The following is a 13,454-nucleotide window of genomic DNA, read 5'->3' as shown; positions in this document are numbered from 1 at the left end:
TTCTCATGAGAAGAAATATGAGCTGAATTTAGGGGGACTCTGTAGTGTTTTAATTACTTCACACAGCCATATCTTAAGGACTGGTATTGCACTAAAATAGTTTCAGGTTTCCAGAAAACACAATTATTTCACTGCTTGCCAGTGGGTTGTTATGAAAACCACAGAGGTGTTTTCTCTATGAATTCCCTGCAGGAACTGCAGATCCCATTACGTGGTCTCTTGGAGATGCATCCTTTTTCCCCAAGCTGAGCACACCAAAACAAGAGCATCCAGCCCCTACCTGTCCACTCTATTTCAGACTGACCTCAGAAATGCCATACATGGCTCACAAGTGACACTCATTTAATTTTCTTCACAGAAAGTAGTGATTTTATCTGCAGATGCTTTTAAAATGGACTCACCTATACCGTGGTGAGCATGCCTTAGGTTGCCTGGATTAGATTCCTGCTCTGTGGTTCCTGCACTGAAATTGTTTCACTGATTTTATAATATAAAAAGATGCATTTTCTGCACTCCTTTACAAAACCATGGTGTAGTAGGTGGCTTTTGAGATGGGCCTTAAATTGGGTGAGGAGTTTAGAAGAATGCTTTATGAAGGAATTACCTGCCTACTGAAAACCAGATGAAAAATATCAGGTCAGGCACAATGGCAGTTAGTTGTAAAGATTAGTAGACCATACTTCTCTTACCACATAAGTCTCCATTTTACATAAGTCTGTAGAAGCAATATTCAAGAAGTAGTTATTCCTAAGTACCTTTTACCTCTCTTGACCACAGGTAATCAGGTTTTTGAACAGTTTTTTAGATTTATCCTTTTCACACTCATAAGAACCTCATAAAAATTTTTAAAAAGGAGAAAGCAGAAATGTTTTTGGGACAGAAGGGGATTTAGGAGAAATATGAGTATCTTTGGTTCAGTAGACCCTGGGGACTCTTCTGCTGCTTTTTCCAACACATGTCCCTCAAACTCCTGCTTTTCCCAGTGCCTGTCATTCTGACTGCCTCATACTTCATTGCTCTGTGTGTGATCTGACAGGTTATCATTCAGTGAATAAGTATTGATAAACAAACAGAAAAAAGAAGCCACATATAACCTTAATATTGCTTCTATACTAAAATATTTTATATTTTCAGACACAACCAGACCTCCAAAGAAAGATGAAGAAAATGGCAAAAATTACTACTTTGTATCACATGACCAAATGATGCAGGATATATCAAACAATGAATATTTGAAATATGGCAGCCATGAGGATGCAATGTATGGGACAAAACTGGAAACAATACGAAAGATCCATGAGCAGGGACTAATTGCAATACTTGATGTAGAACCTCAGGTAACTAGTTAGACGTGTATAAAAATGGGACTCATCACAAATCCTTCAACCTTGTTTCATTGAAATGTTTTTATTGATTGCACACTAGGTAAGTGCTGCATAAAGTGATGTGAAACAAAAGTCCTTGAACCACCAGGATATCAATCTGTTGAATTCTGGTAATCATATGGTTAGAAGAACACAGAGGAGAAAGAAAAATCAGGCTCTCAAGAAACCCTAATAGTTTATTTATTCATTGTAGCAAATCTGTTGAAAATTCTGGTACATTTCCTTTGAAACATCTGTGTAGTCATTACTTTCAATTCACAGGGATCTGTTTATATGTTTTATTAAATGAAACAACATGAATATAGACAATTGTGATGTTCATATTATTCTAGCAGATGGAAGGAAATGGGAGGAAGGACAAAATTGTGACCAGGGTTATCTACTTAAATTTGCTGACTTATTTCTTCTTTGTGAATGGATTTAGGAAGTTCAAATTTTTCTAAGAATTTCACAACAGAAATAAGATACCTGACTGAAATTATTTAAGAGAGTTCAGAGTATGATGGTGTGGTGGTGTTCTTAGAAATAAAATCCCACATTTAACAGCATTCAGGGAGAGCAGCATTTATAATGAGTTCAAATGGAGCTGCTGTTAACAGCAAACTCTCTTGATAAACTTTTTCAATATGCATAATTCAAGAGCTGTACAATTCTCAGAAGAGATTTTAATCTTTGTTGGAATATATTTACATTTGGTAACAGCTGCCTTTGCCACATTTCCTCCAGCTCATGTCCAGCAAGCCACTTTGCTAACCAGCTTCCTCATTCATCCATCTCAGCTCACTGAGGCCAACCTGTTTGTGGATTTATTCCTGGTTCTCTTACACCCCTTGCCTGTTCTCCCTTGGGCACTCTTATGGATTTTCTTGCATTTCAGTTATGGGGTTTGTCTCTTGTTTGGAGCAGGCTGGCAGAGGTGATTCCTGTTGGTGGTAGCAGAGATGAAAACCTTTTAGCTCAAGCAGAGGGTGGATTATGGGGATTTTGTTTTGTTGATTTCTTTAAAAAGAAAAAGCTCTGGAGAAGACAAAAAATCAAAAGAGCAAACCCAGAGTGACCTTTAGCAGTCTGACTTAATCTTGTCCATCCCTTTGGGTTCAGCTGAGGTGTTTAACCCACTGTCCTGCACTTCAGTCCAGCCCAGGTCTGTGACAGTGTCACACATGGCAGCTCTGTGTCACTCAGTTCATTAAGGCAACTCTTTAAAGAGAACTTTTCTCTTTTGCACAGATTTGGTTCAGGAGATTGGAGCTGTATTTATTCCATTTAGTGCTATGCTCAATTTTTAGATACTTCAAACTGCTCACATCACATTTTCATTAAAAAAATAATAGTTTTATAATAAAATTCATACTCTAATCAATATTCTAAAATACAGATGGCTATTTTCCTTATTTATGGCATAACTGAATTTTTTTACATGGTATTTCATCAGTCAATTTAAATGTAAACAGAATCCCACATTCTTTGAGAGTGTATGGGGAGGGGCACTCTGAAAATGCTAAAGCTTTTACTGACTCATAAACTCACTTTATTTAAGGATAGGTGCATGTTTTGACCACCAAAAATATAAAATAATAGAAAAAGTTAGGTGTCTGTATTACTAAGGTCTTGACTCCAATTCAGTTAAAACAAATCCAGCATTGGTAGATCATGAATTTGTCTCTTTTGCTTGTGTGACTAAACTTACTTCACATTGATTGTTGGAAATTTCCTCTAAAGTATCTGATTTTTTTTCCCCTAGGCATTGAAGGTCCTGAGAACTGCAGAGTTTGCTCCTTTTGTTGTTTTTATTGCTGCACCTACGATTACCCCAGGCATTAATGAGGTATGGCACGTTGCAATCTGATTTCCTGGCAGAGACAGAATTAAGGATGAGGTTCAAATGTGCAAATCAGACTCTCAATTGTTTCCTTGTCTGTAAATGAAGAAGCAGAAAAATAATTGAATAACAGCTTTATTAAGCTGATTGACATACATTTATTGTTTATGAACCAATAATTCAAAATGTGGACTTCAAGAGGAAGGATCCAGTGCTGTATGCTAAAAGTACATATTCTTAGGAAGTACATTTCTTATATTTCATTCCCTGCTCCAGCTCAAAGATCCATTTCCAAATCATTGGCACAAATTACTCAATTGTCAGTTGCAATGCCAGCACTGATCCCACCTTTAGCTTTAGCATTTTCCCTGCGCAGCAAATAAGTATCAGAAATAGGCTTGTTCATTTTGACAGCTGTCCTCTGAGAACTGGAATCTTTGACCCCAGGGGTAATTGCTTGTGGAGTGATGCTAAATATTCATGGAGGTCCACATCATCCATTTCCTACTTAGTTTTAATAGGGTTTCTGCTCTTGCTGCTGATTTCAAGGATACCAAGCAATTCTGGATTTAGCTGACACTAACACAAACTCCATTTTCACAAACACCTTCCTTAAACCATGATATTAAAGTATTTAATCTTTTGGATTTGATCATGAATCTGTTCCATATATCCTAGATGTCTCCTTGATCATCAAAACACAAAGTCAGAAGCCATGTCACTACAGCAGGTTTCTATAGAAATTACAATATCACAAACATGAAGCTGTGACATCACTGCAGAGGCTTGCAGGAAAGGAAGGAGCCAGACTTGCACATTTAAATGCAAATAACCTGCATGATTATTCAAACCAAAAGTGGAAAGTGAAAAATTTTGGCCTCAAGCTGGAATTTTACTGACAGCTGAGGCATTCTGCTAGTTCACTATGATGCTTTAGTGAGCTACTTCAGCTCTAAGTTGGAGTTTTGTTAATTTTTAAGCACCAGTGCTAGAACAAGCAGTGAAAGAGGGACAGGAGGGGGAAGATGGCTCTGTTCACTTTCACAGCATTATGTCATTTCACTGTGTCCTAGGGACCCACACCCTAATGGTACAACCCAAGAGTGTAAAAACAAAGATCTCGCAGCACAGCACAGCTTGCCATGTTAGTGAAGTGACATTTCATGTAACTGCTGATGTGATGCTGTGAATCAGTACAAGCTGGATAAAATACTAGAATTTTGTCATCTACACTGAATTTTCCTTTGTGTAAACAAATAGCATTGCATCCAGTACCCTGTAAAAAACACAAATGCTCAGGCTTGTTGCCTCCATACCTGCCTCAGCTCCCAGATAGTCTTTCCTTGGCCTCACTCATTTGCCAGTGGTACTTAAATTTTAATCTTCCAGTTAGGATGTAATACAGAGATACTTGGGACAGTTCATGTGAGGGAGAAGACATTTTCCCTCATACACTGGGAAGAGAACAGAAATGTGACTTTTATAGTAGTGGTGGGGAAGTACTTCATGCTAGTAGAAGTAAAATATTGTGTTTGTGCTGTAAAACCTGTTATAAGCTCCTGTGACAAAAGTCTCTGTGCCCACAGGCACATGAATTGCTAAGCCAAGGCCACACTTAAAAAATATGCTAATTTATTAATCAATTAAAGCTAAGGAAAGGGAGGGGCAGGCAATGGTAATAGCAACAGCCCTTACCCAAATACAGGATTCTATTTTCCAAGGTTTTCTGGGCAGATAAGCAGTGTGTCTGTGTGTAGGGCAGCAAACAAGGGTGAGGAGTGTGTGTTTCCTATTTCCCATTCATGCTTCCTTTTTGAAAGGTTCATTTGCATAATGAGTGTCCCTTTCTGTTGATCCTCTTGCCCTGCCTTGTTTTATTTTACTTGCACTTTTTGAGAACACTTCTGTAATGACTGTCCTTTTTTCCCCTCCCCATGTTTTCTTAAAATTCATCTTTGCTTTTCTTTTCATTTTCCTGCATTCGTACTAATTGTACATAGCTGCCAAAATGGTGCAGAAAACTGCCTGTAAGTACCAGCTAGGGGCTCACAAGGTAGTCCTGGTTATTGCAGTAGTTCTAGAATGTAGACATGCTTGTTCCCATTCAACATTACTTTTGCCATTGGAGTCAAAATTTAATATAATAATGACTTTGATATCTGCACTAGAATTATCTGCTAGCAAAAAGAGAGGCTATGGAGTAAAAATTCTCCTCTTCCAGATGTATATCTGAACTTTGTGGTAAAACCAGTGCAGAGGCTTAATCCTAACAGTGTCTCTCTTGAGACACTTTATCCTGTCAAAGACCACACAAAATGTTTCAGTAATTGAGGCCCACGCATCAAGAGTCAGGAGACAAAATATTTCCTTTCCAGTGGATGTAGCAATGCACCCTGAGCAGAACTGCAAAGCACAAGACCAATGTAAATTATACAGGGAATCTTCCCAGAAGAAGCTTAAATCTGATGGTTGTTGTGGTAAAACAGAGGAGAGAGTGCATCAGAAAACCTTGGGGTGGTTCCTTTTTTCTCCAGCTGTTCTTACCTCCTTTGCCCCGACAGCAGCAAAGAGATCACAGGCTCCATTTGTTTGATGTAAACCTGATTGAGCCAAATTCTTCAGACTTTTAGCTGTGCTTCCTCCCTTCCTACAGCCAAAGAATAAAAGGAATTTTTCTTAGGAAGTGTGGAGCCCACCAGCTGTTTAAATTGTGAATTTCTTTCTATTGAAGCAAATCTGGCAAAGGCCTGATGGTGTTTACACATTGTCCACAGCCTTAGAAGGGAATATTAGTAATTTTTTGGGCTGGGCTTTGATTGCCACAAGTGGCAGCTGTTGTTCTATGGACTTTCAGGCCAAAAAAACCCAGCCCTCAGAGAGTGAAGGTGCCACTAGTGGCCTTTATGTACATGAGTATTTCATGGACAAAGCCATGTTTAACTCCTTTCAGCTGTGGTGGAAAAGGAGAGATTATGAAAGTGAATTGAATTAGGAAGAAGAAGTCTGATCCAGTAATGGACACACTGCAACTAGACCCTCATAAAATTCCTGTTGCACAAGAGCTGAGGGAAGAAGGAAATGCAGATGTTGTGCTCCCAAATGTTAATTTCTGAAGTTGTGGCCATTCATTTGTCTGCAGCTCACTGAACATTTTGATAAATATCTTCTTTCTTGACACTATTGAGAGCACAACTGCTGAAGAATTTCCTTCTTGGAACATAAGCTGGGATGTTCAGTATGCAAAATTTAATTAAGACATTTTAGAGAAATTGAGAGGAACTTACTACAGCAAATTCTTTGATTACAGCTAGCTTCAAAGATGAATTTTGGTATTTAAGTCTTGCAGACTCAGAGAAAACAGCCAAGTCTGACATGTACAGATACTCTATCACAAGCACAGGTGAAAGTTAGTCCCAAAATGAAACAAAAATCAAGAGCTTTGATCTCTTTTCCTTTTGCTGAGCTTAGGAAAGTTTGAACCTATTTGAAACTTATTGTAATGGCTTACCCCAAACTTACTACTGCCCATTAAAGTATATGAAAGAAGCAATGATTTATATTTCCAGCAGGCTGGGAAATTTAGATATTCCAAAATAAAGACCACTTTGATCCCAGTAAAGTTGGATCTAGGGGAAGCTAAGTCAGAAAAATCCTGAAATTTAATGAATTTATGAAAGACTTAGCTTTGTGGAACTGTGTGTGCAATGTAAAGTTTACCAGTTCACTTTTTTTAATATGAGAGAGCTGTAAGATTTTCAGATTTTCTTTGTCACTCACAATAGGATATATGCTGTAGTGAGAAAAGTCCATATCTGAAGGTAAAAGTAACATTGATGGGAAATATGAATAATAATTAAAAATCTGCTTAAGAACTTAAAAGTTCTGAGGCTTCCGGGGGCTTTTCAGGTACTGTTAGCCCTGTGTCATGGGATCAAAACTCTTTTCAAGGTGCACTATGATTTGGACAAGACAGACTATAAATACAAAATTAATCTTAGCTAGATATATTTAAAGCATTGAAAATAGTCTGCATGACAAGTTACTGACCTTCCTTTGTAGGTTAATTTAAGCAGGAAAGGTTTGATGCTCAGCTGGTACATATCGATGTCTCTTTTGGACTCTCTGAGAAGTTGGAAGTTCACCTAACTAGGGGTTTGGCTTAAAGACACTGGGCCATATGAAATAATCCACAAAAATATTTAATACTAGTGTTGATCCACATTATTCTCTATTTTAATAGCATAAATTAAATTTAGACACACTAGAATTTTCTACAGAAGTTCCAGGAGTTGCTGGTGCTGCATAATGGCCCATACAGGGAACATCCCTTGTACAGAAATGCATGTGAGGAGTGTTTGCCTGACTTGGAAGGAAATTTGTAATAATTTTCAAGTGAAGACAAGCACACCACACAGCCCCCTCCCCATCTGAGGCTGCAGCTTCAGGAGAGAAGCAGAACTGTAACTCTGGCAGAGAACTTCTCCTCCAGAAGTGGCTGGTTTCATTGCTGCAGGGAAGGAGAACTGTCTCAGAGCAGGTTGTTTCCTTGAGGGGACCTGAAAGCTCTTGTTCCACAGCTGCTTGCCACTGTAATTACAAATACTTGGGAAACTGAAACAGAAAAAAATAAAGGTGGGGGTCATCTTAACAGCTGGATAAAAATCTGTTTCCAGAGTAATTTCTAGTGACAAAGCTGTGGGCACTGTGTCTGTACTTCTGCAGCCTAAAACTCTGTTTAGCAAAGTGTATCCCAGCTGATTGATCAAGTAGAGTCAGCCTATGGATGCTGCAGAGCAGCAGGAGTCACTTTACACCAAATCCACCCCAAACCTGTGGGACAGGAATTGATTGCTTTCCTGTGGCTATTTCAAGGTTCCTGAAAACAGCAAATGGGTTTGTTGGCTTTTGGTTTTTTTTAATTCATAAGGCAATTTGCAGGAAGAGAATTCAAACTTAAAATTGCTACAGAGCCCTGGGAAGAAGCGTTTTGCATGCAGCTCCCTCAGGCAGGCAGACCTGGCTAAGGTCTCATGTCCAGGGTGCCTGGTTCATCTCCAGGATCTCCCACTGAGAGGGGCTGGAAATGCCCTGCTCTGAGACAGAAACCACAGAGCAGTGATGTGGAGTGAGAACTTCCTTATCAGTAAATTGTCATTAAAGGAAGCAGACCCAGAGGATTGGTGTGGAACAGAAAACATTACTAAAAGTGGGAACAGCTGATTCCTGACAGCCTGTCCCCCTCCTCCCATTTCTCTCACATTCTCACTGGGACATAGGCCCAATAGCTCTTACTTGAGCACCTGGTCTGATTTATTCACATGTGGTCTCCATTGCTGCTTTTCCAAGCTTCCATCCTCTACCTTGCTTTTTTAACTCTAGAGCTGTGTTTGTCTCCCAGTATGTCAATAACCGAGTGCTGTTTGAGTGTCAGCTTCCAGAGGGAGCTGTGCCCTTTCTCCCATGTGATTCCCATAGCTGTAGGTGGGAGAGCTAAAGCACCTCAACTCCCTGAGGCCTTTTTGCCCATTTCCTTCTCAGCTGAGGAGCTGTTGTGGGAGAGCACGAAAGAATCCAACATTTGTTTTCTCCCGTTTTCTCTCCCGGCCACCGCACAGGATGAATCCCTTCAGCGCCTGCAGAAGGAGTCCGAGATCTTACAGAGAACATATGCACACTACTTTGACCTAACAATTATCAACAATGAGATTGATGAAACCATCAGGCACCTGGAGGAAGCCATCGAGCTCGTGTGTACAGCCTCCCAGTGGGTCCCAGTCTCCTGGGTCTACTAGACCAGGAATGAGAGAATTGAGAAAAAAAAAAAATCTGTCATTACTGGGAACCACCTCATACATGGAAAACCTCTTCGTTATTGACCTTGTGTCAACAGGTCTTGGCCCCTAGAGACTACCTAGATGTAGTGTGACCTAAAATATAATTATTGTCATGTCCGAATAGATAGGAGGAAGGGGAAAAAAGATGAAACACTAATTTAAAGAGACAGTATCTTTTTTTTAATAATTTCTCCTAAACTTTAATAAAATGTATCTTTAAATATATGTACTATTCAGTCTTTTGGAATGTTATATTTTTGGAAATCATAGCTTTTTATTTCAAGGGCCCCTAAAAACTGCACAAAATAGATGCTGCTTTCTATAATCTATTTTAATAGTAATAATAATATGATTCTGTTACCTTAACTTGGGGGTGGAACACTACATTCTTTTTAGAGTCTGATTTTATGGATTGGAATACTTTGCTTTCCTTTATTTATTTGAAGTAATTAGTCTAGTGATTACAAAACAAATTCATACATTTTAAAGGCCTTTTTTTTCTTCCATGCTTTTTTTTTCTCTCCTAGGATAGTATTTTTAAGTACTTTTTTGTGTAACATCCAGATAATGTGATACTGTCTCTTTGAAGAACTCTGTAAAAGTTTTAGAAATTTGAAATTGGGTCTTGACTCTTAATGCATGTGGACAGTCGCAAGCGTTCATGCCGTTGGTGTATCTGTGTTGATAAAACCTGTAATCTACAGCAAAGTACATTCCGTTCATGGGAACACGTACCCAAGGGAATAAAGCAAAATATTATTCTGACTAAGTTGTAAACCTATGCACATCCCTTGCATTTTGGGCAACTTTCTAAAAAAAAAGAAAAAAAAAAGAAAAACTGATTTTTATTAATAATAATCATGTAGTGAAATGTGTTTGTAATTTTGTCTCAATTTAATTTGTTGTAAGGTGGGAGGGGGCAATTACTGGTTTCACCATTTCAGATCTGTGTTGTCTGAGAGTATTAACGTTTTAATTAAGTTGAAGCAAAGAAATGCTGATTTTTAATATGTATGTAATTGTTTAAAGATGCACACATTTTAAAAGAAAATACTGTGCAATGAAGAAACCAGTTTAGACATTGCGATAAATTGACTATTCCAAAAGACTCATCTACAACAGCCCTGTAAATTCCTTTAAAAATGGTAATTGACTCTACAGTCTGACCAATTTTTTTTTATTTTAAATATACTTCCTTTTATGTGTTCAACAATTAAATGCTTTTGGGTCCTTCATTTCATCACAGGGAGTTTCAAGCACGAATCGGTGACTCGTGCAGTGAGGAAAAGTGTCTTCAAGTCTTTAGTGGAAGCCTTTGTAGGGACACAGCCTGCAGTTTGTCCCAGGGGCTCTGCTCCTCCTGGATCAGCACAGGCTTCCTTCCACAAAGCTGGAATTAGGGCAGAGCCAACTGAGAAAGTGTAACCATGGATAGACCTGGCACTTCATTTTCCTTCTTCATGCTCTTGCTGGCCCACATGATCTGAATTTTCTCTGAAAATGGTTAAAAGCAGCAGGCATTGCCACCTCCTTTTAGGTGTCAGAAGCACACTGTTCCTTAAAATGACTTCTCCTCAAAGTTTGGTTTGGCTGTGCTGTTGTATAGCATGAATTTTAGTGTTTATATTAAAATTATACAGGATTTTTCCTCACAGTGGAACTTGCAGCTGGAGTTGGTCTGTGGGCTGTTCCAGTCGTTTGAGACCATTGCACGTGCAATCAGAAAAGGGTTCTCAAGGTTGAATCTTTCTCACAAGAGTAATCCTATTGCTAATTTTCTCCTGCCTACTCTTTCTGCAGGTTGGGTGGCCAAATATGTTTACAATTCTTGTAAAATCCGCAGCTGAAATCTCAGTCTGGCTGTGCCTCCTCCCACCCAGCCAGGGCAGGCAAAGGTGTTTATTTCCTGCAGCATCCACAGCCCAGCTTGCAGCCCACAGAAGGGAAATTCATCCATCACTTTACCCCAGCTGCTGAGTGCCCTTAGTGCCACAGCTGGAATCACAGTTCTGTGCATCCCAAAACAAGAACTGTACCTGAGTCGCTTGAGTTTGTGGTTTTGTGGGAAATAATGGATGAGAGAGTCAGCGTGGGCCTCACGTGGAGGGAAACAGGGGAGCTGTCAGAGGAGTTGTAGGTGCTCATCTGTTCTGGGTTTAGCCCCACAAGGAGGGGATGGTGAAAACTGTGAACTATTCCGTGAGTAAGAGGTAATTTTTCAAGTGGTTGTGTTGTTTAGTCCTGGTGGAGCGTAGCTGGTGTCCTGTAGGCAGCTGTTGCAGTGGTGAGTCCACAGTGGCTGAGCTCATGGAAGTGAAAGGGTTAATTCACTCTCAGAACTACCTCTTTTCCCAGCAAAGCACAAAGATGGGAAGACCTACTGAAAATCAAGCAGTGGAGTGTTTCTGATGTTAGAAATACAAACTTCTCTGGTGAACATTGGTATCTGACTTCAGTGCCACGTTTTTCATCTCAAATGTTTATGGCATTAAACAGGTAAAGTAATTTTGATAATTTGAGTATAGTCTATCATAAATGTTTTAACTACACTTTTGACTCTGTTAATGTGAATTTCTTGGAGTTCTGTGTACCCAGCTTGTAAGGAAAGAAATCTCACAAGGCCCATGAGGGTGCTTCTGCCTTATGTAGATGACAATAAGTAGTGATTTGATGTAATTAATACCTTTTCTTAAGTGGAACTACCATTCAGTAATGCTACACAGTAGAAAGATTGACCTGGAGAGCTTTGTTTCTTTTATTACTGTATAACCTTTTATCAAGAGACAAAAACTGTAAAGCATACACTTAGCATCCTGTCTTGCCTCCTTTACCACAGTCTGTTTTCTTTGTAGGAGCCTTCAGTAGCAAAAGATTAAATTGGAAACCCTGCCTAGGCTTTAAGTTCATAAGATCCACAGCACACAGTGAGCTCCATGAGCAGATTTCAGCACAGTCCCAGACAGAGCAAGCCCAGGACTCCTCAGTCTGTCCAATCCTCCCACCCTGCTCAAACCCTTCTGAATGTCTCTGTTGTTTGTGTGGTACATAGAGGGCAAAATTCTGCAGAAGTTGAGCTGGAAGCTTCACCTGCATGAGGAAGGCTCCTGCAGGTGGAAAGCTGGTGTTATAGTTTGTTGTTTTTTTCAGTCTCCAGGTGAAGGGTCCTCCTGGTATTGTAAATATCACTGCATAATTTGGAGCACCACATGGACTTCTCTAAATTTATGCTGAATGTGACCTCAGAAGCAGCCCTGGGATTGGGAAGAAACAAATGTTTCTGTTTGCCCCTTTAATACTTTATTTTTGTACAGGGGCTCATAGATTTGTAAAGAAAACTTGATCTTATCAGTATGCTGCCTCTCAGTCTGACTGATGCCTGTGATTTCAAGGTGTTAAGTTGGTCCAATAAATGTTCATTAACCTCTGCTTCCATTTACCTAATAAAAGTACACTAGGTTACTCAGTGTCTCAGAGTGGTAAGATTATTGCATGGAAATGGTAGCCTAGTTTAGACTCCTGGCCACTGCCAGATGGACATTCTTGATCTCATCACTAAACCCAAATTCTTCCATGTGTTTTAGCAGTGGTTTTCTTTTTATGTGGTTTGGTCAAGAACAATACTGTGCCACTCACCTCTGAAAGAAAACAGCATCTACTTACCTCAGAAACTGCATGAAGAAGGTTACTCAGTTGACTTTGAAAACACAACAAAGAAGAAGGGGTGTTGCAACCTGAGCAACATTGGGCTGGTGTGTATACTCCAAAAACTGGAGTATACACACCAGCCCAGTGAGGCACTAGGAAAAGTTAAAGCACAGACTAACTGTCTGAACCTAAGAAATTCCTCTGGCTGCCCTGAAAGACTCGAGCCCCTGCCCAGGGGGCTCAGAGACCTTGGCACAGAACTCAAGACCTCTGTGCCTTTGATTTAGCCCTTGGAAAAAACAATTACCAACCTTATATGAAGAATTACAAGCCACGACAGTTTAAGTAGAATGATAATGCATTTATCACAGGGTGAAAAATAGGTTTTTGAAGTTTTTGATATGGGGGTTCAGGGGGCAAGATGGAGGAATCTGGGCGTGTCCAGCCTTTCTCCTTCTTCTTCTTGGCCTCCATCTTCTGCTGTGATGTTGGCACTTACAGATTGGTTTAGAGTAGAAGCTCACTGTCTAACACAGGTGATAGGTATTGGAAAGTAATTGTAAACATTGTACACGTAGTTTTTAGTATAAAGACATAACACTGCCCCGGGGGCAGGCAGAGTGCCTGGAACTGTCTTGCTGAGTGGACCTCAGCTGGACAGGAGAAAGAATTTTATAGACAAGATACAATAAACAACCTTGAGAATGAGAGCAAAAGAATTCTGACTCCTTCGTCGATCACCGAGCTGAGAAAAGAGACTTTCTAATG

General features: G+C 39.7%; 1 protein-coding gene across 6 annotated transcripts in view; it reads left to right on the top strand.

Moving 5' to 3' along the window:
- Nucleotides 1-12,468, top strand: part of CASK (calcium/calmodulin dependent serine protein kinase) — a 139,735-nt gene extending 127,267 nt beyond the window's left edge. For all 6 annotated transcript variants that reach the window (XM_031060182.1, XM_031060186.1, XM_031060185.1 and 3 more), the window contains 3 exons: nucleotides 1,135-1,337; nucleotides 3,130-3,213; nucleotides 8,823-12,468. In XM_031060182.1, the coding sequence (XP_030916042.1) occupies nucleotides 1,135-1,337; nucleotides 3,130-3,213; nucleotides 8,823-8,999 (464 nt within the window). In that variant the 3' untranslated portion in view covers nucleotides 9,000-12,468. The remainder of the gene's footprint in view (nucleotides 1-1,134; nucleotides 1,338-3,129; nucleotides 3,214-8,822) is intronic.
- Nucleotides 12,469-13,454: the final 986 nt, after the last annotated feature.

Source organism: Geospiza fortis, unplaced genomic scaffold (genome assembly GCF_000277835.1).
Source record: "Geospiza fortis unplaced genomic scaffold, GeoFor_1.0 scaffold20, whole genome shotgun sequence".
Classification (NCBI taxonomy): domain Eukaryota; kingdom Metazoa; phylum Chordata; class Aves; order Passeriformes; family Thraupidae; genus Geospiza; species Geospiza fortis.
The sequence above is the reverse complement of the archived record's forward strand: the minus strand, read 5'-3'. Positions and strand labels throughout refer to the sequence as shown.